We start from the raw sequence: 24,169 nt of genomic DNA on the forward strand, positions 1-24,169 counted from the left end.
AAACTATTCTAACCTTGACTCTAACACCAATGGATCCGTCTCACTCTCATTAACATCCACATTAGCCCCTCATTTCACATTTTTCTAGGTAATACTAAAACAACAGATCACACCGAGATGCTCTAAATGCTCGTAGCTCTGAAAAATGCTGTTTATTAATAACCAACATTGTCAAAACAATAGTAAACGTGAGCAGATCTGGACAGCCTGTGTGGGCTGAGTGAGCTGCTGTCAATGGGCTCATTCAGCCCACAGAAATGAGCACAAAGAGGCTGAATGTCCTGGTTTGGCGCCGCTGTACAGTAAGAAACGCCGTAACGCATTGGTTCCACAGAGATTTATGACAAGAGTCCAGCGTGAGCCGACAATGTTTGTGTGCTTGATGCGTGTGTGATAATCGTTTCTTGATTCTCTGATTATATAGAAATGAATTAATTTAATAATTTATTGTTTTGATCTTTGATTTGGTGTTATTTATATTTTATTATTCTAAATTTGTGTTGAAATATTAAACAGTATCATATATTCATGTTAAAATAATAGCACAATCTAAGTCATACCGGATGGAGAATCTCTGTGAACATTAATTTGAAGGTTTTGCCACATATTTATTGAATTAAAGTATGAACTTTGACTGGGCCACTCTCACACATGACTAAGTTTTCATAGAAACCTTTCCATTGATGTTACGGGTGGATAATTAGTCACTGTATTTAATGACAGTTATATTCATACCGAGATGGTTTTATAAATTTGTCACCTTTTGGAAGCAGTTTCATTTATGGGTATCAGAGTGAAGGGGGCTGAGTAAAAGAGCTCGCCACACATTTATAATTCACTACTTTCTGTTGTGGCCCACTTCAGCTTTTTATGTGGCCCTCTAGACTCCAAGTTACATCTATAAATTCTTCCACTTTTTCACAAATCTGCAAAATTCACACAAAATCAACAAAAATCTCCAAATTTTTTCTGATTTTACTGCAAATATTCCTAAAATTGGTCCAAAATACGATATAGAGAGTAATAAAAACATCACAAAATGTCTTTACAAATAGTTTTATCTTGGCACCACAAAATCTGTAATTTTGATTACAAAAAAGCACTAAAACAATCACAAGATCCTGGAGGAAAGGCTATTTTGACCATTTAATTGGTTTTATCAATATATTCTGGCACAAGCGGCCCTTTAAGAACATTTTTGATATGTCCCAAAATGAAAATGAGTCTGACACCTCAATTATCTCATAAACTTGTTGATGTTTTTATTCTCACAGTTGAGAAAAAATTAATTGAACATTAATCTTATGGTCAACATTAGACAGATGATTAAAGCTAACATGGCTCAGCTTCCTGTTGTTTGTTACAGACAGTTTGCGATTGTAGATATGAATGTGACTGTTACAGTAAATATGCAAGGTGGGCCCCTGAAGGGCCCCTGAAGGGCCCTCTGGTTGCCCTGCTGTTTGTTTGGCCGCTGCCCTCAGAAGGGTGCTTCAACGCGCTGCCAGCAGCTCTGCTTTGCTGCACAGTCATCTTTAATCGTGTCAGCGTTTACTTTTGTTCAAACAAAATTAGCTTGTCCGTTGTTTTCTTTTGTCTTAACGCAGTACACTGTAAAACATTTGAGCTGCATTCAGTTGTGTCTACTCTCTTCTACTCTTTAAGTCAAATAAATGTAGCGAGTTTTAGATTTTGAACCTACATGTGTGTGATAAACTTACAGTAATAATTTGTGTTAACTTTTTATTAATTTTGTCAAGCCTCGGAGAGTTGAATAAACTATTATCACTTAAAAAAACTGAAAGAAGAAAAAGACAGGTGTGGGACCTATTTCCCAGAATGCTTAGCAGCAGTTACATTGATCTGACTCGTGTTTTATTAAAGCAAATGTTTTTATTTTAATGCTTGAGGATAATGTCCTGTTCACACTAAATGTTTCTGAGCTGAATTCATTATGAAGTTTAATAAAATTCACCATCATATCAGAAATTTTGCTCTTTCAATATGAAACAAGAATTTAAATTATTCTAAGGTAAAATACGTATTTATTTTAACTTGATAATTTGAGTGAAAATAACAGAGAAATGTGGCTTTTAACCAGGTGAGGACAGGGCAGTTTTTTCTTTCTTGCATGTTGTGAAATGATTATTAGGTTTGAATTGGAGCATTAAGTTAAAACTCAAAATTCAAGATTTATTAACTTAAAAACAATGTTTAGACAACTTGTATTTGTTGTTAAATTAACTTCATGAACTTTCATTTTTGATTTAAAACCAAAACAATTTAATTGTTGACTCTAATTGCATTTTCAGGGCAGCAGGTAGACTTTCATTTTCAAGCTAAACCAACTTCAAATGTTTAACAGTGTAAGGTTTAGACATCAGGTTGTGAAAAACAGCTGATTTTCTATTTAAACAACAATGAATATACATAAACGTTTTTTCATTCAGAGTAAAACGTTAAATTCCTCTCATGATCTGCAGATTAAACCAGATTATTCTCATTTTTTTGTCTTCTTGTTTACTTGCAGGAATTGCATTTTTCAAATAATCAGATGACCTTACCAACAACAACTGAGAACATCTCAGATTTCCAAACAATGCCTATCTTTCCATTCAGCTGTTTTCTTTTTTTACAGGACTGATGAGCATTCTTCCAGCTTTTCTATGCAACATAGAGCGCCATTGTTCAGACTGTGAGGGCGCTCATTTAGCAGTTCATAGCTCCGTGTCATGATTAGGAGTTTATGAGCAGAGCCACCAGACAAAGCCACATAGCTACAGTATGTGTCATCTTATTAACAAATATGTGAGCTTCTACAAGTAATAGATAGAAAAAAGTAATATTTGCGTGATGATCAATCTGGTCTGCAAACCATTTTGTAGGAAATAGCAATTCTCAGCGAGGTCATGATCTACCTTGGGCAAAACAAATACCAGCTACATCAAAGTTTGATTGGAAGAGCAGTGTCTTGTATCTTGAGCTCCTTGGCGACTGCGTTTGTTTCATTGAATGCCAATAATGTGAAGCAGGGAGGGTGTATTACACATCCCCCGCTGATCTATCCGGCTGACATACCAAAATGTCAAGTGTAATGCCTTTCCAGGCCACTGACACACACAAAAAAATTACTGTTTGCCTAAAATAGAAAGCTCGTTCACTCCCCCACTGTCTTCAATCAATTGTTCCAGTAGCTGCAGCAGATGAAATAAACAACAAATAATGAGGACAAATACAGAAGACCAATCTATGCATCCGTTCTTTGGTCCAGCATACGCAGAGTCTGCTCTCTTCTCCCAGTGGGAAGCGTCCTGAAAAGATGGCTGAACCACCTCGAACCCTTCTGGCAGCTATGCAGCTTACCTTGAGATTTTCCTTTACGTAAATAGTTATGGGATTGTTTATTATCTAAAAGTCTTAGCTATTACCTAAATTGTAGAGAAAAAAATATCTTTTGTGTCAAAGCGTCTTGTATGAAGCCCTGGAGCCCACATCTGTGTGAGTCTATGGGCACATGTACATCAGTTTACTTTTGTTTATTCGATGGCTTGGTGATTTTTCTGTAAGCTAAAAATGAATGAGCAGAGTTTGATCCCTCCAGTGGTTGTTTGGATCCTGCCTGAGCTTTTTACACGTGAGCACAGTTCTGGTGGGTTCGCTGGTTTATGAGCTTTTTCTTTGTGGTTTCGCAAACTGGTTATCAGGTTGGACAACCGTGACATCTGCCGCACTCTTCCTGAGCGTCGTGCTAGAACTGCAGGTTAAAACAGTTAAATCTAGTCTACATGTTTGTCCAAAGTGTAGAAATTAAGCATACAGTATATTGTTGCTTCACCTCCTGGACTTTCTTCTGACATATGACACACCACCTGAACATGGGAATCTCTATCCTCCACCTCCAGTGGATCATACGAATAGGCTTTGCTTTCCCATCTTTATTATTTTCCATAATTCATAAGGAAAAAAACAGCAGAATAGGTCAGCTGTTTTATTGGGCCATGCATGTTATGCGCATGTGGCCTGTATTTGTGTGGTTTAGGTTTGTGCTGGTTTTGCAATGGGCACATGAGGCACGTTGGAGATGTGGTTGTGTTCTTGTGAGTCAGGTGCAGTGATAGTTTTGTGCGTACCCTCCGATAATATCCCGCAGGCGTCCATTTCAGACCGTAGGGAGGACGTTTATTTCAGCCACTTGTTCCTGGATTTAACCCATACTGTAAACATTTCATAACACAAACATGGGCGTACTGGCAATCTGGCATACCGGGCAGTTTCCCGGTGGGTGGGTATGCCATCAGGGCTACATTCCCAACACTTCTTTTATTTGCATTACCATTGAAAAATGCACTTGACATGGAGCTGGTCCAATCACATCACAAAATATCTTCTCTCTTTAGTATCAGCAGTGTGTGACTAAGATGGAGAGCAGGGAATAAAGGAGGGGAGAAAAGGAAAAACATGCTCTTCAAACTAACGCTGCAAAATGTGCCAAAATTTCAGCTTCGTTTACTACAAAAACTGTGGTAAATCTGCCTTCAGAGCAATCAGCTAAAGCAACCCAACCCTTACTAAATCTAAAAATGAGAAAATATCAATAAAATAACTGCCATAATATTATCACTATTTCTCCTTTTCATACATTTGTCATCACCCCCCTTCAGCTTTCAGTTTACATTGCTATTTTATCTTGACGATTGACAAATATCGCTCAAACATCCATCCAGAGTTCAAAGTTCATTCAGGAGCTACATCTATCCCTTTTGATTGGGACAGTTAAACCTCTATTGAATACTACTCTTGGAAGCGTTAGCATTCGATCAATCATTTCCTATCTCTATGTTTTGTTTCACTCTCATTATTCTTTGAAAACACAACCACAACCAACGAGATGAATGCTTCTTTAAGGCTTCAATACTGTGATGGAGTGTTCAAGTATTTTGGAAGTATCCAAAAAGTATCCTCGTTAACTCCTTAAAGTATGAGGTTGATTTTTTTCCAGTCCAACCCTCAATATAAACAAGAGCTTTGCCTATTAATTTAGCTTTTCTTCACCAGCACAGACCGGAGTAACAACCACGTTACAAACTCATTAAACTAACATAAATTAAAATAATCTAATGCAGTTCTGCTGTAACTTTAGTCTGTTTTGTTGGAAGCATCTGCAGTCTTCATACAGCATAGATTGAAAATGTAAAAAGTAAATCTCCTGTACTGAAGGCTTGTTTTTCAACTATGAATAGTGCTGTTATAAAACACCTACACTATAAACACCTTCATGTGTCACCTTTACCCCTCTTCATATTATAAAGATGATGACAAGGTGCAATAAATAGTCTCACAGTTGTTACTTCACCAGCCGCAGCAGTTGTTGTCACTACCCGTTTCCTTTCAGATTTCAACACATATTTCCCCTGTGGAGTAACATTTCTGAGTAAGATTATAATCAGACTGACTCAACACAAGTTGGAAACTGATTGCAGACAATTGAAAGTTAAAGTTCTCGAGGAACAGTCAATGTGAAACTAAAAAACTTAAAAGAGTATTGAAGAGATACAAGAAGAAGTGTGTTATACAAATGCGGAAATTAGTATTTAAAATGTTTCTTGCAGCACTAAAGTTGTGACTGTTTGTCATTTCTTCTGGCCTGGAACTTTATGTCTTAAAGTTTATGAAATTTTAACTACATCCAAGTACAATGGACAGATAATATCTAGAATTACAAATTCATTCTGACAAACAAAGTGTACTTTTTGCATTACTGCCAAGTACTGTGTGAATGAAACCCAAAGAGAGAAGCAGCTGTTCGTATTTTAACAGACAAAAACCTGACCTGTTCACACAGGAGCTTTTTTCTTGTGTGAAAACGGCTCAGGATGAGCTGCTAACGGGAATGAGCTGCAAGTAAAACAAACAATGTAGTGAAAATACGCATCAGTCCGAGCAGTGTTGGTTTCTGCATGAATGGAAGTGAAAGAAACTGGATTATATTCTGAGTTTTAACCTTTCTGTCCTGTCTAACAAGAGCAAATGCAGTAAAGCTTCTTTAAAAGCCTTTTAGTTAAACACAGAACAGAAATCTTGGGTTGGACACCAACTCACTAGACAGAAGTAATATAATAAGAGGCAGCAGAAAATTAATTCAAAGCACAAGTGACAAACTTCTTAACGTTTTTAAACAGAGGTTTGTGACTTTTACAGATAACTACCACAAAATAAACTATAAAATGTTAAATAAATAGATATATATGTACAACTCTAAACTTAAGAGACCACTGCAAAACTATCAGTTTATCTGATTATATTCTATATAGGTCTATGTTTGAGTAAAATGAACATTGTTCTTTTATTCTATGAACTACTGACAACATGTCTCTGAAATTCCAAGCAAAAATGTTTTTTGTTTTTTGCAGAAAATGAGAAATGGTCAAAATAACGAAGAAGATGCAGTGCTTTCAGGTCTCAAATAATGCAAAGAAAACAAGTTTATATTGATTTAGAAACAACAATACTAATGTTTTAACTCAGAAATCAATATTCGGTGGAGTAACCAGGTTTTCAGTCAGGTTCAGACCAGTGGTTTTTACAGAGGTGTATTTATGTAAATCAGGCTAAAACAAACCATACACAGAATAAAGTTATCATAATTTATCAAATTAAGGATTTTCTAACTAAAAGGATGTCCCACTTTTTAAAAGTTTCAACAAAAGCAATTCACAACCAAGGTGGCATTAATTTTAAAGCTCCGTCTCCTCTGGTGTTCATACAACCTGTGACCAGGTGACCTCAGAGATACGAAGCGCCAAGGGGTCGGAGATGTAAGCAGAACGATGTAGAGGTCAGAGACGACAACAAAATGTCTGAACGCAGCTGTTAACCACAACACGAGTTAGCCTTCTCATCAAACATTGTGGTATTCAGACAGCCAAAGCAACAGGAATCAGCAGCATAAAGTGGCTAAAGAAAATCTAATTATTTTTTTATTGTAAGCCCGAGACAATATGTGTCAAACTCGAGGTCCGTGGGCCAAATTCGGCCCGCCGTAGCTCCTTATGCGGCCCTCTAGATTCTAGACGAAACACTAAATGTACTATGTCTAAATATTATGTCATCAATCAAATCATCCATCCATCCATCCATTTTCTTTACACCCTTGTCCATTAGTGGGGTCGGGAGGGCTGCTGGTGCCTATCTCCAGCTAACGTTCCGGGCGAGAGGCGGGGTCACCCTGGACAGGTCGCCAGTCTGTCACAGGGCAACACAAAGACACACAGGACACACAACCATGCACACACACACACTCACACCTAGGGGCAATTTGGAGAGGCCAATTAACCTGACAGCAGTGGCGCAAAAAGTGGGTATGCAGGGTATGCAATGTATAGGGGCGCAGCACCAGAGGGGGCGCCAAAACCCCGTCTGGAGGGGGCGGTGCGCCGATGATGTTTCTCATACACTTCAGCGCGCCTTACGCTCCTTCAACTCGCGCACATAACGAGGTAAATGTAGCGAGTTTTACCCTTCACGTATCGTCGCCTCGAGGGGGGGTGTGATGGAGAGCGAGTGAGCGTCGCTCCTTCACCCTAACGTTCCTTCGGAGGTGGGGGGTGGCGCCTATCTATGTTTTCGCATCCACCTGAATAATGTGTAGTTGCGCCACTGCCTGACAGTCATGTTTTTGGACTGTGGGAGGAAACCGGAGTACCCAGAAAAAACCCACGCATGCACAGGGAGAACACGCAAACTCCAGGCAGAAAGAACGGGGCTGGGAATCGAACTCAGAACCTTCTTGCTGCAAGGCAACAGCCCTACCAACTGCTCCACTGTGCAGCCCTCATCAATCAAATTTGACTCTAGACGATGAATGTATCAGCAAATAGAAAGGGTTCTGAAGATAAACCCTGTGGCACCCCAAATGAAAGGGTTTGAGATTCAAACATGAATGTTGGTGAAAACAAGATATCCTCTCCAGAAAATAATTTAAAAATTACAGCTAAGTCTGCCACAATAACAAATTTTGCTGGACGATAAATTGTCCCAGAAGTTATCACGATAAACGATAATATTGTTTTGAGGCCATTTTAAAGTAATAAAATTGTATAATAATGCAATAACGTATTCTCAAAGATCAATAAACTTTAAATGAACATTTAACTCTGGAAGTGGGAGACATTTTAAATATACAAAATAAATAAAACAACAGAAACATTAAATAAAATTAATTGTGAAGTTTTTGAAACCAAAACTGTCTTTCAAAATAATTTGGTTGAAACCAAAATACCGGACTGAAGACTTTTATCCTCCAGCTTTGGAAGAAAAAGAGAAAAACGATAAATTATGCAAGCGAGCTTGTTTTAATTTCTCATGAGACTAATTGATTTATTGATTATTGTGACAGGCCTTATAGTGCAGCACCAAGTTTTCCTCAGATCAAGAGCGGCAAGCGAAGCTGCCGTCTTAAAAGGTCATGATTTTTTCAGTCAGCATCAACACTGCATGTACTTAAACATGTTCGCAACTGGAAAACTGAATATGCTGGCAGGCAGAAAAAGTGCAAAGCTGCGTTCATGCTCAGCATGCACTTTCCTCTGGAGAATTACGAGCCTTCTTCACACATGGGATCATTTTTCAGGCCAAGAGTTCCTGATCTGAACAGGTAAATTCAGAAAGTTTGTCCTGTGTGTGCCAATGGGTCTGCTCCATTTTAACAACCTGTTAATTAACAGTAGCGTATTTTTAAGACGTTCTGCAGGCCATTTTCTAACACACACACACAATCAAACACACCATCGATCTCTTCTGCCAGGCAACAGTTGCACTGGGACACCTATTTACCTCATGCCCATCAAAAACACTTGCTGACTAATGCTTTATGTCCTGCAAACATTCAGGTATATCAGAGAAAATAAAGCAAACGCCAACAAACCTCAAAAATTCGGAATAAAAAGCTAAATAACTGCTGTCTTTTTCTGTAGATTAATACTATTGGAATGTTTTATTCCCCCCCATTTTAAGTTCATTTATTGGTCACACTGATCCCGCTCAAGTTTCAAAATCTCATAACCTGAACAATATTAATAAAAGATACAAACACATCAAGAAAGACACGCGGGAATAAGGCGATAAAAATGACATCATTCCCGTGCAGGAACGGCAAAGTAGAAAATATTCTGCAGAGTCACCGAAGCTGCAGCTAATAACAGAGACTCGGGCTCACAGTCACACGTCAAAGCGAGTCATTGGGAATCAGTCTCATTCATTCTTACCCTCCATAGGCTCCAAAAGTGAAACTCCTCTTCCTCTGCGGCATACTGGCGAAACAAACCAGTCAACTCACAGCTGAGTGGAGCCGGCGCTTGGTTCACTTACGCTGACTGAGCGTGTTTGTGTGCGTGTCAGCGTGTGTTTGTATGCACTGCCTGCCGCCTGGGCTCCACTCCCCCACAGCCTGACATGCCCTGCCTCCTGCTCCTCTTCCTTCCTCCTCCTCCTCCTCTTCCAGCCCACACGCCTCCTTCACCGACAGAGAAGAAACGGCAAGAGGATGAAGAGGACACTGAGGAGGAAGGCTGCGAGGAAGCGGGGGGGGGGGGGCTGCTGACCAGGCGAGTCTCCGGGGGAGCAGGAGACGCAGTGACAAGCTTTCCACACAAACACCCTAACAACGCCCTCCCTCTTATTTATGTCATTTCAGATAGAAATTAAAACAGATTATCACGCACAATTACTTGTTCGAAAAGGAGCAGGTACCTCTTGTGATTTCCTGCCCCTCTCTCACCAACTTATTCAAATCTCCAAACACCTGATTAACGGAAATTATTTCCACTTAAATCTCACATTCTCATCCTTAAATGTACAGTTATTTATACATTTTTAATACCATCAACAGCATTTTTGGTCCTTTTTAAACTGTTTTTCAATCCACATTGATAAAAATTCATTTTGGTTGTTCTAATATATTGTTTTTTTTTTAATTATTTAAATGTCCTTCCCCCTCTCTGTCACAAAACATTTCTAATTTTGTGTCAAAGTTACTTTAAACATGAATCGTACAGTTTTAAATGTTACGAGGTCCCAGAATTTCAGAACATCTGATTTAAAAACAATAACGGGTTTCTATGTTCCCAGTATCTCACTTTTATTATTCAAATTGATTTTTCTTTTGTATTACAATGGCTGTAAATTAGCCTGAAACTTCCACACAATATGTTAAATGTGTGTATTATAGGAAACACCCCAAGTTAATTTGTTTTACTCATTTAAATGTACTCAAAAAACACAATGTAAGTAAGGTAATTCGGCTTTTTTCTTCTAAAAGGAAACATATCAGTGAGAGTTTGACTTTCTGTAACAGTCTAGTAAAACCGGTTCTTCGCCTTTTTGCACAACAGGACAGCTAATCCAACAAGTTGTAGATATCAGACAGAACATTCCTCAGAAATGTCTCAACAACAGGCATGTCCTCTGCTGAACTGCGTACTGTACGGCAGGTGACGACCTCTGAACATCTCTTATCTGTTCATCTTCTGCATGCACACAAAGGGGAACGCTAACTCAGAGTTATGCCTGCAGTGCTTTTACTGCATCTGCGCTGATTAAATTGAGTCTCTGGACTCTCCTGTTGTGCCTGATTAACGATCAGCGGCGACGACGATACTTTAATGCTGCTGTCCCAGATTATTGAATAAAAGGGCTGAGATCCAGCATCAGCCAGCTGTCTGAAAAGTCCTGACTGTCGAAGCGTTGAGGTTGTTTTTTAAGGAAGGTCGGCGTCATAAGGCGCAGAGACGGGTAAGAAATATGACTGTTATTAGTTGGAAGACACTTAATCTAGCTTTTAATCATGAATCCATTAAAAAAAAAAAAAAGCCCCAATCTAGGAAGTAAAAATCTCAGAGCACCAACTGAGATGCCTGCATCACATTAACTGCAAAGCACTTCTGGTTACTGAGCACTTAATTAATCAATGGGCTTATGAAACGACCACAATCAGGCTGAAAGACAATTACATCATCGCTCCATAATTACATCACTGCTTTATTTTTGACAAAAGTGAAATGGAAAAGAAATTCCTCACAGTTCTTGGCTTGACTGTGTTGGTTTTGCTTCTTTGCCGTGTCGTGGTTGTTCTGGACAGATGCACGGCTTCAAACAGGGGTGTCCAAACTTTACGGCTAAAGTTTAGACTCAAACATCGTGGCGAGCCAAAAAAAAAAAAAAAAAAAAAACTAAAATCAAACAAATAAAGATGCCCGATATCTACTGTAGAGCTAAAACTCTAATGGCCCTAATACACCTGTTTGCTGTATTAAAAGATAGTTTTCCGTTTATTTTGTGCTCGACTGAATAAATGTATTTTCAGTAACAAGAACACAAAATCTTACCAAGTATTTGTGTCTAGTTTCTTGTTCTATTGGCAGATTATTTAACTTATAACAAAATATTTTCCCGTGTTATAAGTTAATTTATCTGCCAACAGATAAATTATTGACTTTTTCATCAATATTAAGAAATTAACTACTAAAATCAAACCCCTATATATTGCTTAAAAGTTACTTTTAAGTTACTCTTATTTCAAGTGTAATAAGATATTTGCACTGGTAAGATTTCGTGTTTTTGCAGTGCAGGATTTGGGTCACTTTGTTTCAAAACACTTGCTACTTTTAGCCAAATTTAAGAAAGAATAAAAGCTAATTTGGCTGCAGCAAAGTTGGGTTTTCAGTAAAAATCTCTTGGTTCTACCTTTTGTTTAAACTTGGATATAAAAACACATATACTTTCTGTTGAACTTTACATTTTATTGCCAATTTTTGTCTCAAGGTGCCTAATTCTTAAAAACCACAATCTACATTTCTGTGCACGGCTTTCAAAGCTGCACTTTAGGTGTTTGTACAAGCTACTCTTTAAATTTTACAACCACAGTTTAGCCAGTACACTTTCAAACAGAACTGCACTGTAATCAGTTGAATTATCAAAACACACAGGAATCAGGTTAAAGTTGCCTATCACTTCAGAATGTCAATAAAAGGAGCAAAAGGAGAGTTTATTACACATAGCTGCATATGTTACATCAGATCTTCAGAATCAAGAGATAAAGCTGTTTAAAGTGACACATTGTCTGGATATTATAACCAAGTAGGAGCTTCACAAACTGCAGAATCTTATTTTAAAAATAGCCATCAGACGAAAAGGGAACTGAATGCACATCGTCCTACATCCCCTTCGGCTGCAAACGATTTCAAATTATGCAGACGTCTAACCAACCATTGTCTTCCTTTCTGACTTATCTATTTATGTTCCTTCTTTGGACGACTGAAGATGACAAAAATCAAAAAACCATTTTGAAACATTCTGAATTTAAGATTTCCTCTGCGTTTAAAATATGCACTCAGACCCATTCAGGAGAGGAAGTCAGTCTGAAGATGTAATATCTCAACTTTGGGCTCTTTTTAGGACAGTACAAACACAGTCTGGGTTATTTAGATGCCACATTCTTGATCTCACATGTCAGCGTTGTTGGTAGCTTTGTTGGTCATCTATAATTCAATTAGCTAAAGTAGCTGTGATGTTTTTTAAGACATTTAAGTGGGTGCCGCCCAGACAGAAGCCTTTAATCACATCACCTCGGGAACAAGTCCCAGAGCTGCAAGCAGTTCTGGCTCTTCTTTTGTCCAAAAACACAAAGTAGATGTGCAGGAAAAAAAAAAAAAAAAACGCCAATAAGTGTTAGTCACAAGGACAAAATAAAATGGCTAAAAACAGCCAAAACGCACATTTTGGACATCAACATATAACCTGCTCTGATTGATTTTGTTGTAACTAAAGGCATAAAAAACACTTTTCCTCCCACTCGGTGTCTGTGACTGACTAAAATACTGCCCATAAACTCAATAATTTATTTCCAGGCGATGAAAGGATAGCAGCGAGGATAGATGCCGGAGCATGCCTGCTGCTTAGGACATAAAAGATGAGAGGGAGTGGACAGAACGGAGGGAAAAACCGCTCATTCATCCTCAGTCCTGCTTTCACCGCGCAGAAAATCTGATGAAAAGATGAAGGGAGAACCTGTCTTTAAGGAAGCGGACGTTGTTTACTCAACAACACAGCAAGCATTTCTCCTCTGGCTGTGGGTTGTGAATCTGGCCAGAACTTAATTTTCTCTGTATAATTTGAGTTTTAATGCGTTTGCCTTACAGGAGTTTAAAATTTAAAACAAATTTGTCCAATAGTTTTGTGTTTTCTCATTGTTTTCATCCTGCAGCCTCACAAGGAGTTCAAAGGTTAGTTTAGGCCAGGGGTGTCCAAACTTTTTGTCATGTGGGCCAACGTTGTTGAGTCAAAAGTAGAAAAAGAAAAAAACAACCTGAAATCAAGCAAATAAAGTAGCTACATTTAATTTTTTTTAATCTCCAAAAATGTCATAAATCAAAATTAATCTCAGAAATTTTCAAGAAAAAAATGTGGAAAATTTTCAACTTTTTTAATTTTCTGAGATTCAAAAGTTGAAAATTGTCAATATTTGATACTCAGGAATTCATAGATTTTTGTAGAAAATGTCAGGTTTTTATTATTATTTTCACAACAGTTAGTGCTGTGCTAATATCCGGTTGTTATTTACAATCATCATTATTACTATTTTTATTCGTAGATTTTCTTATCTGGTTATTAGAGAAAGTTTGTAACCATTTTGTTTATGTAATATAATTTATTTATTTAGTATATTGAACAGGCACATGAATATTTTGGTAATTATTGAGGTAAGATTAAATAAGCGCTCACTTCTTCCCGCAACTTTTCAAACAGAAAAGTAAACAAGTTTATTTTTGGTTATGTTAGTCATTGCTTGTTTTCTTATTTTTAAAAACCTATTTGAAATAAATCAAATCAAATCAAATCATAACCAAATTCTGCCGGAAGTCATGAACTGATGGCTGAACATTCAACTCCAGGATTGAATTCAAGCTTCCATTGATTACAGTAACTTGCACAGATCCTGAAGCAGCAAAGAATCCCAGAACAAAACATTATGTTTCACTGTTTCTGAAAAAGGTCCACAGATTCGATTCCCATAAAGGAATGAGTAAGCTGTTGGTATGTGAGACGGTAGTTGTATTATTTTTAGTCACCAGTGGTAGTTTCTTTAAAACTCCCCCATGGCGGCCATTTTAGTCTGACCTCTTTCTTCCGTTTTGACCTCCTTGCTGAGTCATCATGCAAACTTTGAGTGGTTTCAGTAAGTCACAGTCTCCGATCTTCACTTGAAATGCTTCTGAAACCCTTTCAAAACTGATAGATATCAGAGACATTCTTTCTCATCTGCTGTTGTATTTTCTTAGGATCAGGACATAATGTGGATCTTTTATCCTACTTCATGTTCTTCATGTCAGACAGGTTCTGTTTAGGCGATCTGGAGTAATTAAGTCTGGGAGTGTCAAGTGAAACTGTTACGAAATATGCAGCTAACAACAATTAACAGCAAACGCTATTCTATTTTCACAAAGGGCAAAGCTGCATTTTATATTTACTCCAATTATCTTAGATGATACATTTGGTTTGATGATCTAAAAAATTAGCATGAGACAAAAAAAAACAAAAGTACTCTAATATGTTTTTATGCCGGTGTATATGCTTAGTTTATTAATTTAATCCATCTACATCATATTTATAATAGGTGCAGCTCTTTATTTGAGTTGGTTTGTTGGAGTTATATTTACAATCCCTCTGAAAAACATTTATATTTAAACTCACAGCACTATGAAAGAAAAAGAAAAAGAGACCTCTTTTTTTTGGTGATGGTGTGTGCAGTGCTAGATTTATTTTTATTTTATATATTTTGCATTTATCCGTTTTGGTCCTCTTCTTTTAGTAAGGTGAATCAGATAATTTAAAAAAGAAAAACTTTAACATCCATAATTTTCATTTTGCTTGTTGGGCTACTTTTTGTTAGTCTTTTGCTAAACAAATTATCTAGAAATGAAATTGAAAATGCAAATGACTGACACAATTTTTCTCTGGTTTATTACGATTAAAAATATCTCAAATTAGGGATTCAACCAGAGGCTGTTTTTGTTTGTTTCCACTCCAAAAAGCTACAGACTTGATGAAAAGGAGAGAGCTCAATCAATCCCCAATATTTACTCTGTGCTGCTCGTGACCACTGTGCTGCATACATCGTAAATATTTTTCTTAATCTGAATGAACGAGGAGCTCACACACTGGGCGCACTTGGATGTTTAAAGAGGGAGAGTTCGCACAGGAAGGGGTGCCATGCAAATATTTAAGGGAGCGAACATTCAAAGGCCATTTGTGCTTTGGAGCATGAGGAAATAATCCGAGCTTTAGCTCAGTGAAGATCCCATTTTCAATGCACTTTTCCAGCTCCAGCAGCTCTCTGAGCGTAAGCAGGCATGGCTGCTGCCGAGGCATATTATTTAAAGCCATTTGTTATTTTTGGATGGTTCGAATTACCTGATAGGACACACTGGGGAGGCGGCGGGGGGCTTTTTTAATGCCACACTGTCACGGTGAGAGATTTGAGGGTGGATTAGGTGTCATATTTGATTTGTAATTCAGCACTTCTCCTCCCTTCTTCACTTCATGCAACACATTTATAAAAACATATCAGTTTCACTTCCTCTGCTGGACTTTAAACACGCTTTGAACACACCACAAAACAGACAACTGAAAATGATACAAGATGCTACAGTATGGATCTGTGTGATGGGGAGGAACCGAACACATCCTCCTCCTGCTGAGGTCATGTGTCACTCTGGCCCCTGGGAGAAACCGGACAGCCTCATCTCACACACTGTGGTCTTTCATAGCCTGCACGACTCAGGGCCAGAATAATATGGTGGACAGACGACGGGAAATTAGCTCTATCCTGCTTTTACACTGCAAAACCACAAAATCTTAACAAGTATTTCTGGTCCAGTTTATAGAGCAAATATCTTAGTAGACTTTAATAAGATAAATCTAACATACAAGAAACTTTTTAGTAATAGGAGATTGCTTTAAGTAAAACTGATTTTAAAAAGTAGGCTACTTGTTTCACTGGCAGATTATTTTACTTACAACAATATATTTCCCCCATGTTGTAAATAAAATAATCTGACAGTGGAACTAAGGCTGCGTTCACACTGAAGGATGACTTGAACCAATTCTGATTTTTTGTCGAAAAGTTTTGTTGTTGTTTTTTTGCAGTGGTCGTTCACGCTTCCAAATATAGACAACCTGTATGTGATCTCCAGTGTGAACGTGCAAACGATCTGAAGGTGTCCTGCATGCGCAGTAGAGGGCGCAATAACGTCAATTTACTCAGTGTTTTGTCAACCGCTATAAAAAGAAGAAGCGCTCAGTGTTTGCGGAAGTAAACGTGGATGCTAACGGTGGAGCATAGCTTACATATTGGTTGTTATGGTCCGACCGGAGCAGCATTTTAACAACTTTACCCTCGTCATCGCCCGCCATATTTGTTGTTTTTCTTCCCGCTTTCGTGTATCAGGACGCAGAATAGTGACGTCGGTCGAGTATCAATGACGCCCAGGTTGGATGGATGCGACCTGGTCGTTAGGTCACATTTGAATCGGATACGTATCGGATATCCAAGCGGCCTGGGTCGTATAAAAAAATCCGACCTGTGTTGTTCAGACTGTCATGAAAAGATCAGATACTGGTCGCATTAAGGCAAAAAATAAAAAAAATAAAAAATCAGAATTGGTCAATTCTTTTCATCAACATTAAGAAATTATCTACTCAAAACAAGCTCCTGTATCTTGCTTTTGACTTTCACTGAAGTCAGTCTTTTGCTTTGCATGGCTACACATGAATGTTTTTGCTTAATTGTCTTTGCAGACCAGTCAGTTTCAGCCAGAATGGATGGAGAACATTCTGGACTCCTATCGAGATATTCTAACGCATGACTAGATTTTTAATCTAAACCAACTCTGGCTTCAGCAGTTTAAATCTGCAGCCTCTAACAGAGTTTTATCCCGGGATTGTGCTGCATTTAACTTCATTTATCTGCTTATTAGACGTCCCTGTTAAAGAAAAGTACTAGTTCCACTGGCAGAGCACATTTGCTTATAAGTGAAATAATCTGCCAGTGGAACTGGTACTTTTCATCAATATTAGGAAATTATTGACTGAAAAGTCACTTGTATGATAATCTTATTTCACGTGTACTCAGATATTTTCACCAGAAACTGGACCAAAAATACTTGATTAGAATTTGTGTTTTTGCCGTGTTTGTAATTTCTTTCTCATTTCAATACTTTATCAGTCCACCTTATTGCTTAAATAATAAATGACATCATCTGATTTCTAAGAAGGGACCAATAAGTTAATTTTGACATCAATTCTGCATTGATTATGTAATCAATATATCATGGCAGCCAATCTCCTTCACACAATTATGATTGGACAGAGAATAAAGGAACAGCCACAAGGACATGTTGCATATTGATCTGCGTTGCAGAGAAAGATCTATTTCACTTCTAATATATTTTCAGTGCCATACGATCTCTCTGCTGGCAGCTCCACGATTGATGAATCCCTACGACTAAGAAAGACTTTGTCCCTTTGCCAGGTGATCAATAGATCACTCGCCACAGCACCGACAGACCGAGCCCAAAAAGCACTTCACTATAAATCCCTTGGCTGGGGTTAGAAATAACAAACAGCCAAAGGGTAACTTATAGTCCCTTTGCTTTCAACTCACGCTGGGAAAACTGAATTTAAACTCTTTATTTTCCACCAAAATGTTACTGTATGATGGACCAATTTATCTGTCTGTGGAGGCACAGAAACATTTACATCAGCATGCATTTATTATTAAAGTGTGAGCAGTGCATCCCAGTAGATAGAGTCAAAGTGCCCTCTGCTGGACATGGTGAAAAACAAATCTACATTTTCTGCATCTGTGGAGTGCTGTAGTTTATAGAAAGAGAACATGGAAATCCACTCAGAAAGGTCTCAACTGCGACTTTAAAGGAAGAGATTCTTCTTGAGAGGAATGGTTCCAACTAAAGCAGCCACGCATCAGTCACATTATGTGTTTTATCAGGATTTTATGTGATAGGTCAACACACTGTAAAACATAACTCAAAAGTGGGAAGAAATTATTTTTGTAATTATTTTCAAATTGGAATAGCTGGCAAAAAGGTCATCAAAGCAGAAATTAACGGCTTCACGGCTCTGTCGTGGCTCACAAATTTGCTATTTATGGAGGAGGGAACTGTTGAAATAAGCTAATTAAAGTTTTTAAATGTGGAAGAAGATGCTCTGATCAGATTAAGCATTTCATAAATACTATGGGAGAAGGAGAAATATCTCTGCACATTGCTCTGAGCTCTGCAAACATAATCTTATCAAGTCTTTTTGATTCAGTTTCTAGTGCAAATATCTCAAAAGACAGTTACTTACAAGTAGCTTTTCAGCAAGATATAGAAGGGTTTTTTTAATCAATAATTCCTTAATATTTATCAAAAATACTCATTTCTGTGACAGATTATTTCACTTATAACATGGGGAAAATGTCTTATAAATAAATTAAAACTGGATAGTACTGCAAGTAATACAAACATTTTAATTTTGTAAAGCAAATTATTTTTTTAAAATTGTTTTGTACATTAAATATAAAATATTCTGTTTATAAAACCCTCCAACATGTTAAAAAAAAGGCTAAGAAATTATCAGAAGTTTGAACGCATTGTTCACATGTGACGTCACACCTCGTGAATTTTTGTAAGTCATCTCGACAAGCAGAGTTGCTATGGTAACAATAAACAAGCCACAAGTTTAGAATTACCCAATACTCGATTACGAATTCTGAGTACTCTACCCCCTTCTGTGTAATACTATATCAGTGATATTTACTGTAGTACTTACTGCCGAACTAGCTAAATTAGCTTAGCTAACGTAGCTTTAATCTGCTAGCTCAGACGGACATGTAGCCTACGTGTCTGTTGTACTTACTCTGCCAATCACCAGAACTTTGCAATTGAAGAGTTCGTACGTCCCTTACCAATCCGTTTAAACATTGATTGCATGTGGCCATAGCTTTCATGCCGCAAAGCTCCTCCTCGGTGTAAACACTCCTTGAGTTGACTAGGTAGTGAACAATATCGTAGTATTAGATGTATTTTCTTTCTCCGTCTCATCCCAACAGAAGCGATTTTGCTCACATATATTTGCCTCACACATTGGTCAAGAGTGTCCACATATTTTCTTTTGGTTGGTCTCGAAGACATGGGTCCACTTCGCATTGCACATGCACTTGCCTACTAAGATGGCGTGGATCACTTCCGGTTCAGATTTGTGGAAACTAGGTATTCTCGATAAATTATGTAAATGATTAAATGGTTTCTATCTTATATATTTGACAGCAAATTAAGTTGCAATATATCGCAACAAATATATTGTCATAACATAATATTTTTATGTTTTCAACATTGTCAGTACATAGCAATGTTCTGATTGTTATGTAAGATTTTGTCCATGCTGGGTTTTATGCTTTCGACAGCATTTAGAGCTTATTCAAACAACTTATCTCAACATCATTGTTTTACTTTTTTTCAAGCTCACTCTAAATCTTTTTAGGCATAAAGACCAGAAGGCAAAGTTGATCTAAAGGAGAAACATTTACAAAGATGGAATCAAATAAATTAAAAAAACATTTTAATCCCCAAGACAAAATCTTGTTAATCTTGGATTCGTCATCTGTTTTGCATGCCAAAGTACAAATAAGCCCTGTGGATGTGCGTAGGCACAGACAGTGGCTGGTTCATAACAGCTGGTATTTCCAAAAATAATTTTAAAGCGTCTGCATTTGTCGCCGTGTGTGTACAGGAGTGTCCTGCAGGGCAGAAGGGCTTGCTGATGAGTCAGGAAACATGCTGGGTGTCCTGCAACAAACAACCTTCCAGTGACGCTAAACTAATCTGTGAAGGGCACGATCAAAGGGTTACCTTGAAAGGTCGTCGCTGTGGGAATGTAATAGCTCTAAAAATGTACAACTAAAAAATATTCATACAAGTGGGATCCCTTCCCCTGTCGAACAGCTCAGTGGTGCGGAAACGAGATCATTAGTGCTGAACAGCAAATCGAGTCAAATGAGAATATGTTCTTTTAAGCAAATCTATAAATATTCATTCACAAGTGGGCTGAGGAAGGAAGGCAATTTGTGTTGAATGATGAGTAAATGTTAACAACCCACTCTGCTGCTAATTCAAATGCAATGTCTCTGTCTTGATCAAAAGTGTTCCTCTCTCAAATTCATGAATAAAATCCCAAGCAGAGCTGAAGCTTTTCACAAAAATTTTTAAAAACGGGCAACGAATATCCTGTCAACAGTGCCTTTGTATTTTAAATCTTAAATAGTGCCCTTTTTTGTCAAACTTCACATTTTATTTATTTCTAATGTCTATTTTTGTTATTTCTGTTTTCTTTACTGTCTATAAAGATGTGTGCCGCTGCTGTCTTTCTAGCCAGGTCTTCCTTGTGAAAGAGATGTTGATCTAAATGGGTTTTTTATCTGGTTAAATAAAGACTTCATTTGAAAAAAAAAAAAAAAGCAATTATGACCTCTGCAACCTCTGAGAAGGATATGGAGCAAAAGAAGAGTCAATAGAAAAGGCAGGAAGGATCAGGATCAATAGTAAGGTATCAACTCAGCATTCTTCATACAAACCTCTCGCAGCAGGAAATTAATCTACCGTTCCTGCACTCTGCATCATTGAAAGTATGCCAGACATTTATTATTGAGTCCAACTGAATTTAATCTTAATGCATCCCGACAGAGTCGCAATGACATTGCATCAAATCCAACCCTCCTAATTAAAGAATTAGTCTTGCATGCCATGCACTCAAGAGCACTCGCATTTTAAGAGAGGCTACTTCCAAGGGTGCAGTACTTCTCTAAGGAGTAGGAACATAACAAAGACTGCTCCTTTCCAGGAAATGTAGGGGAAAAATAACCAGTGGCTGACTGCTAATAAGACTGACATCAAAAAGACCAGAAAGGTCAAGCAAACACTCATTTATCATGCACAGCACAGGTGCAATCTGTGGTGGAAATCCAGAATAAATGTGAGGTGCAAAAGTGGGAAAGACGGCGGTTCAATTCGGGACGATCAAAGAGGCAGCTTGCTTTCACTGTAATAAGCTATTTCCTGTGGTTTTTGGAGAAATCCTCCTCTGAGCAAGGATGGCTCAAAAATACAGCGTGCACATGAATAATTTAGTGGTGTAGGAAAGCGATGCATCCATTTTATAAAAAGAAATTTGAATGAATCTTACTTTTTTTTTCCTTCAGAAACTCTCTTTAAACATCACAAAAAGCTAAAAAGACAGTAAACCACTCAGTGCTTTGGTTTTGTGAATCAATATTTTAAAAGTAATTTATTTAGGATTACAATAATTTATCATAATTGAAACGGTTTTATTTTGCATCAAGATTAAATTTAAGATAAACAATCTTTTGCTTTTCTTTCCTAGACATTTTCAATCATGTACAAAACTTTTCTAATCAAATGTGCTTAGAAAATATCACAAATATAAAAATAAATCACTTAAACTGTGTTGTAAAACTTAACAATCCTTAAAAAAAAGTCAAGCAAATATATTTCAAATGATTCCAACATTAGGATTCACCTCTTACAAAAAAAACAATTAAATATTAAAACTAGCTCACTAAAATATTGACCATTTGCAACTACGTCACTTAATCATTCAAGACGCCATGACGGACGTCGGAAATGAGGATGGGGAGTATTGAACTGAAAGACTTAAGTTGTTTTCCCAAGTTGTTTTTGTCAGTTTATTCATGGCTTCTACTTGTTTGAGTCAAGCTAATTTGTCTGTGTAACACACCTGGTTGGGGCTCATAGACGGCGGGATTTACAGAAGCATGAAACAGTTAGCTTAGAAAGCGGCCTGTAAGTCCTCCCTCCTGACGTGTTGATCAAATTTCCAACTTTGCCAAAATTTACACCACATGATTTATGTCACTATGTCATAAACAGCGATTCGCCTTAAACCGGAGCAGCATTAAAAACGTACAAAGATGCTAACCAGTTTTTTCCCCTACATGCTAGGCTACATGACGGTGCGGCACTGTCTCCATGGTTACTAACGGTTACCTTCGCCATAATGCAAAATTTTATATCTTTCTGATCATGATTACTTTTACAGTATATGAACGTTAATATTAACACCATTATGATTGACGGCTGCTATATCGCTGTTGTATTTTTCCTCGTTAAAAGTTACAAAAAAAATGACATGTTTGGTTTTTAGCCTTGTTTGTTTGTGCAACACCCTCTGACCATTTTTACTGGGAAACCAACTAAACAAAAGCGATATTAGGCCACCATATGTTAGTTTTTGACAGGCTTTACAGGAGCACAAAGGTTGTTTTGACGTCCAACATGGTGGAGTGGGCGGAGTTTCGAATAATGTGACGTCACGTGCGAGGGCCACTATCGAAGCATTGTTGCAGAAACCATGAATTTGATTTGTAAACTGTTATTTTTTTATTTTTTTCTCATGGAATCCTGTGGATTTGTTACCCCAGCACCTCGAGCACACTACTACTGTCTGCAATTGTATATTCTTTATTTGTAAATAAAGTTGCTTTTTTTTAATTGTTGCATAAACCAAAGTGAAGGTCCTGTTACGTTTAGATCACATCTAACATGCTTCGAGTCTAAATTAACAAATTTATATTGAAATATAAAATTGAGAAGATACATTATGGTGGTAGTTTAATTAAGTCTTTGGTCATCTTTTTTAAATTAACCCAAATTACTACATGTACTTATGACAAAAAATTGATTTTTGGAGACAGACTGACTGGTCTCTGCCTTAAGGCGGCCATCTTTATGACTCATGTTCACAATCTGTTTGCTAAAGCTCCACCTAAAGATCTCCACCTTCAGCAGAGCTTTACCCGTCTGTTTATTCAGTGGTTGTTGGCAGAAAGGCAAACCACATGCATAAAAAATAAACACGTGGTGATTTGGTGCTGCTTTTAAAGAATGACGATAGAGAAACGTGAGCCATGAAGGACTGCGAGTTCTCCACAGAGGGGGGGCTTCTCTTTCTGTTGTCTTAGTTTTGTAAGGCAGAGGGATGGCGTATCCTCCATCACTGGGATCGTCTCAAACGTTGAGATTTCTAACTGTGAAAGCAAAGGTCCTGTTACGTTTAATAATAGAAAAGGCTGCGGCGCATTGGGAGTGACTGTCTGAGCACACAAACCAGAGCGTGCAGCTGTTCATGGACAGACACAGAGGCACTGGGAAAGATAGTTGAACATGAGAAGCAACAACAAAATGCTGAAATGTAAAAATAGATATAAAGAAAAAGGAGAAAGAAAGGAATTCAAAATGTACCCCAACTCTGTTTGTCAGGATCTACAATCTGAGCAGATGTCATACAAATCAGTGCTGAAGAGGTTTCTCTATTCATTGCATGTAATTCACAGGATATTAAGGGTTCCCTAACAACACTATGTGTAAAATACATTTGTTCCACCTCATTTGTTGCTCATTGAAGTCAAGCTTCTCACCTAATTGCCTGATTTCCAATCGATTACGTAGAAGAGGTCGGCTAGCATGGAGAGAAAAAAAACCTCAAATGCAGACTGGAGTCACAGAAGCATGAAATACAAACACCAGTAAGTGACCAATTCACCTTAAATGTGTTTCCCTCTGATCTAGAAAGCTGCTTGATCTCATTATGTGTTAAATATTAAAACAATGTAGAATAATCATCAGTTGGTCAAGTATTATGGAGTTAGATTAGTTTCACAATTATTCAATCAAAAAAAAAAAGTCAAACAAAACAAGTATTCCAAACCAAACACCAAATGATAAAAAACAGAAATTATGTGAATATCCTCCTTCGGCCTGTAACCTACCAGCTTAGTTTTACGTTTTACATCTGGAAGAAAATATATTTAAAATATATTATTATTATTTATTTATATTTTTTATTTAAAATATATTTAAGAGTTATTCCTTTTAGAGTTATATAATTCCTTGACTCATCGACAACACTGATTATGTGCTTGGTAAATAAATAATCTGCACAGTCACTTGACGTGTGGTGCAGATGAACGTGGACCTAATAACATTGGTGCAACGATCCGCTGTTTTCCCATTTTAGCTTC

The 24,169-nt window shown here is 37.5% G+C and overlaps 1 protein-coding gene across 8 annotated transcripts in view; it reads right to left on the reverse strand.

Annotated features, from left to right (window-relative positions):
- The window catches only part of rap1gapa (RAP1 GTPase activating protein a), a 65,717-nt gene extending 56,269 nt beyond the window's left edge, over positions 1-9,448 (reverse strand). For 3 of the 8 annotated variants that reach the window (XM_081609172.1, XM_081609173.1, XM_081609168.1), the window contains exon 1: positions 9,264-9,446. In XM_081609172.1, coding sequence (XP_081465298.1) covers positions 9,264-9,307 — 44 coding nt within the window. In that variant the 5' untranslated portion in view covers positions 9,308-9,446. Of the gene's footprint in view, positions 1-9,263 lie in introns of all 8 variants that reach the window. The other 5 variants (XM_081609170.1, XM_081609171.1, XM_081609169.1 and 2 more) reach the window with 4 other exon arrangements.
- Positions 9,449-24,169: the final 14,721 nt, after the last annotated feature.

Source organism: Poecilia reticulata, chromosome 7 (genome assembly GCF_904066995.2).
Source record: "Poecilia reticulata chromosome 7, P_reticulata-male-v2, whole genome shotgun sequence".
NCBI classification, from domain to species: Eukaryota; Metazoa; Chordata; class Actinopteri; order Cyprinodontiformes; family Poeciliidae; genus Poecilia; species Poecilia reticulata.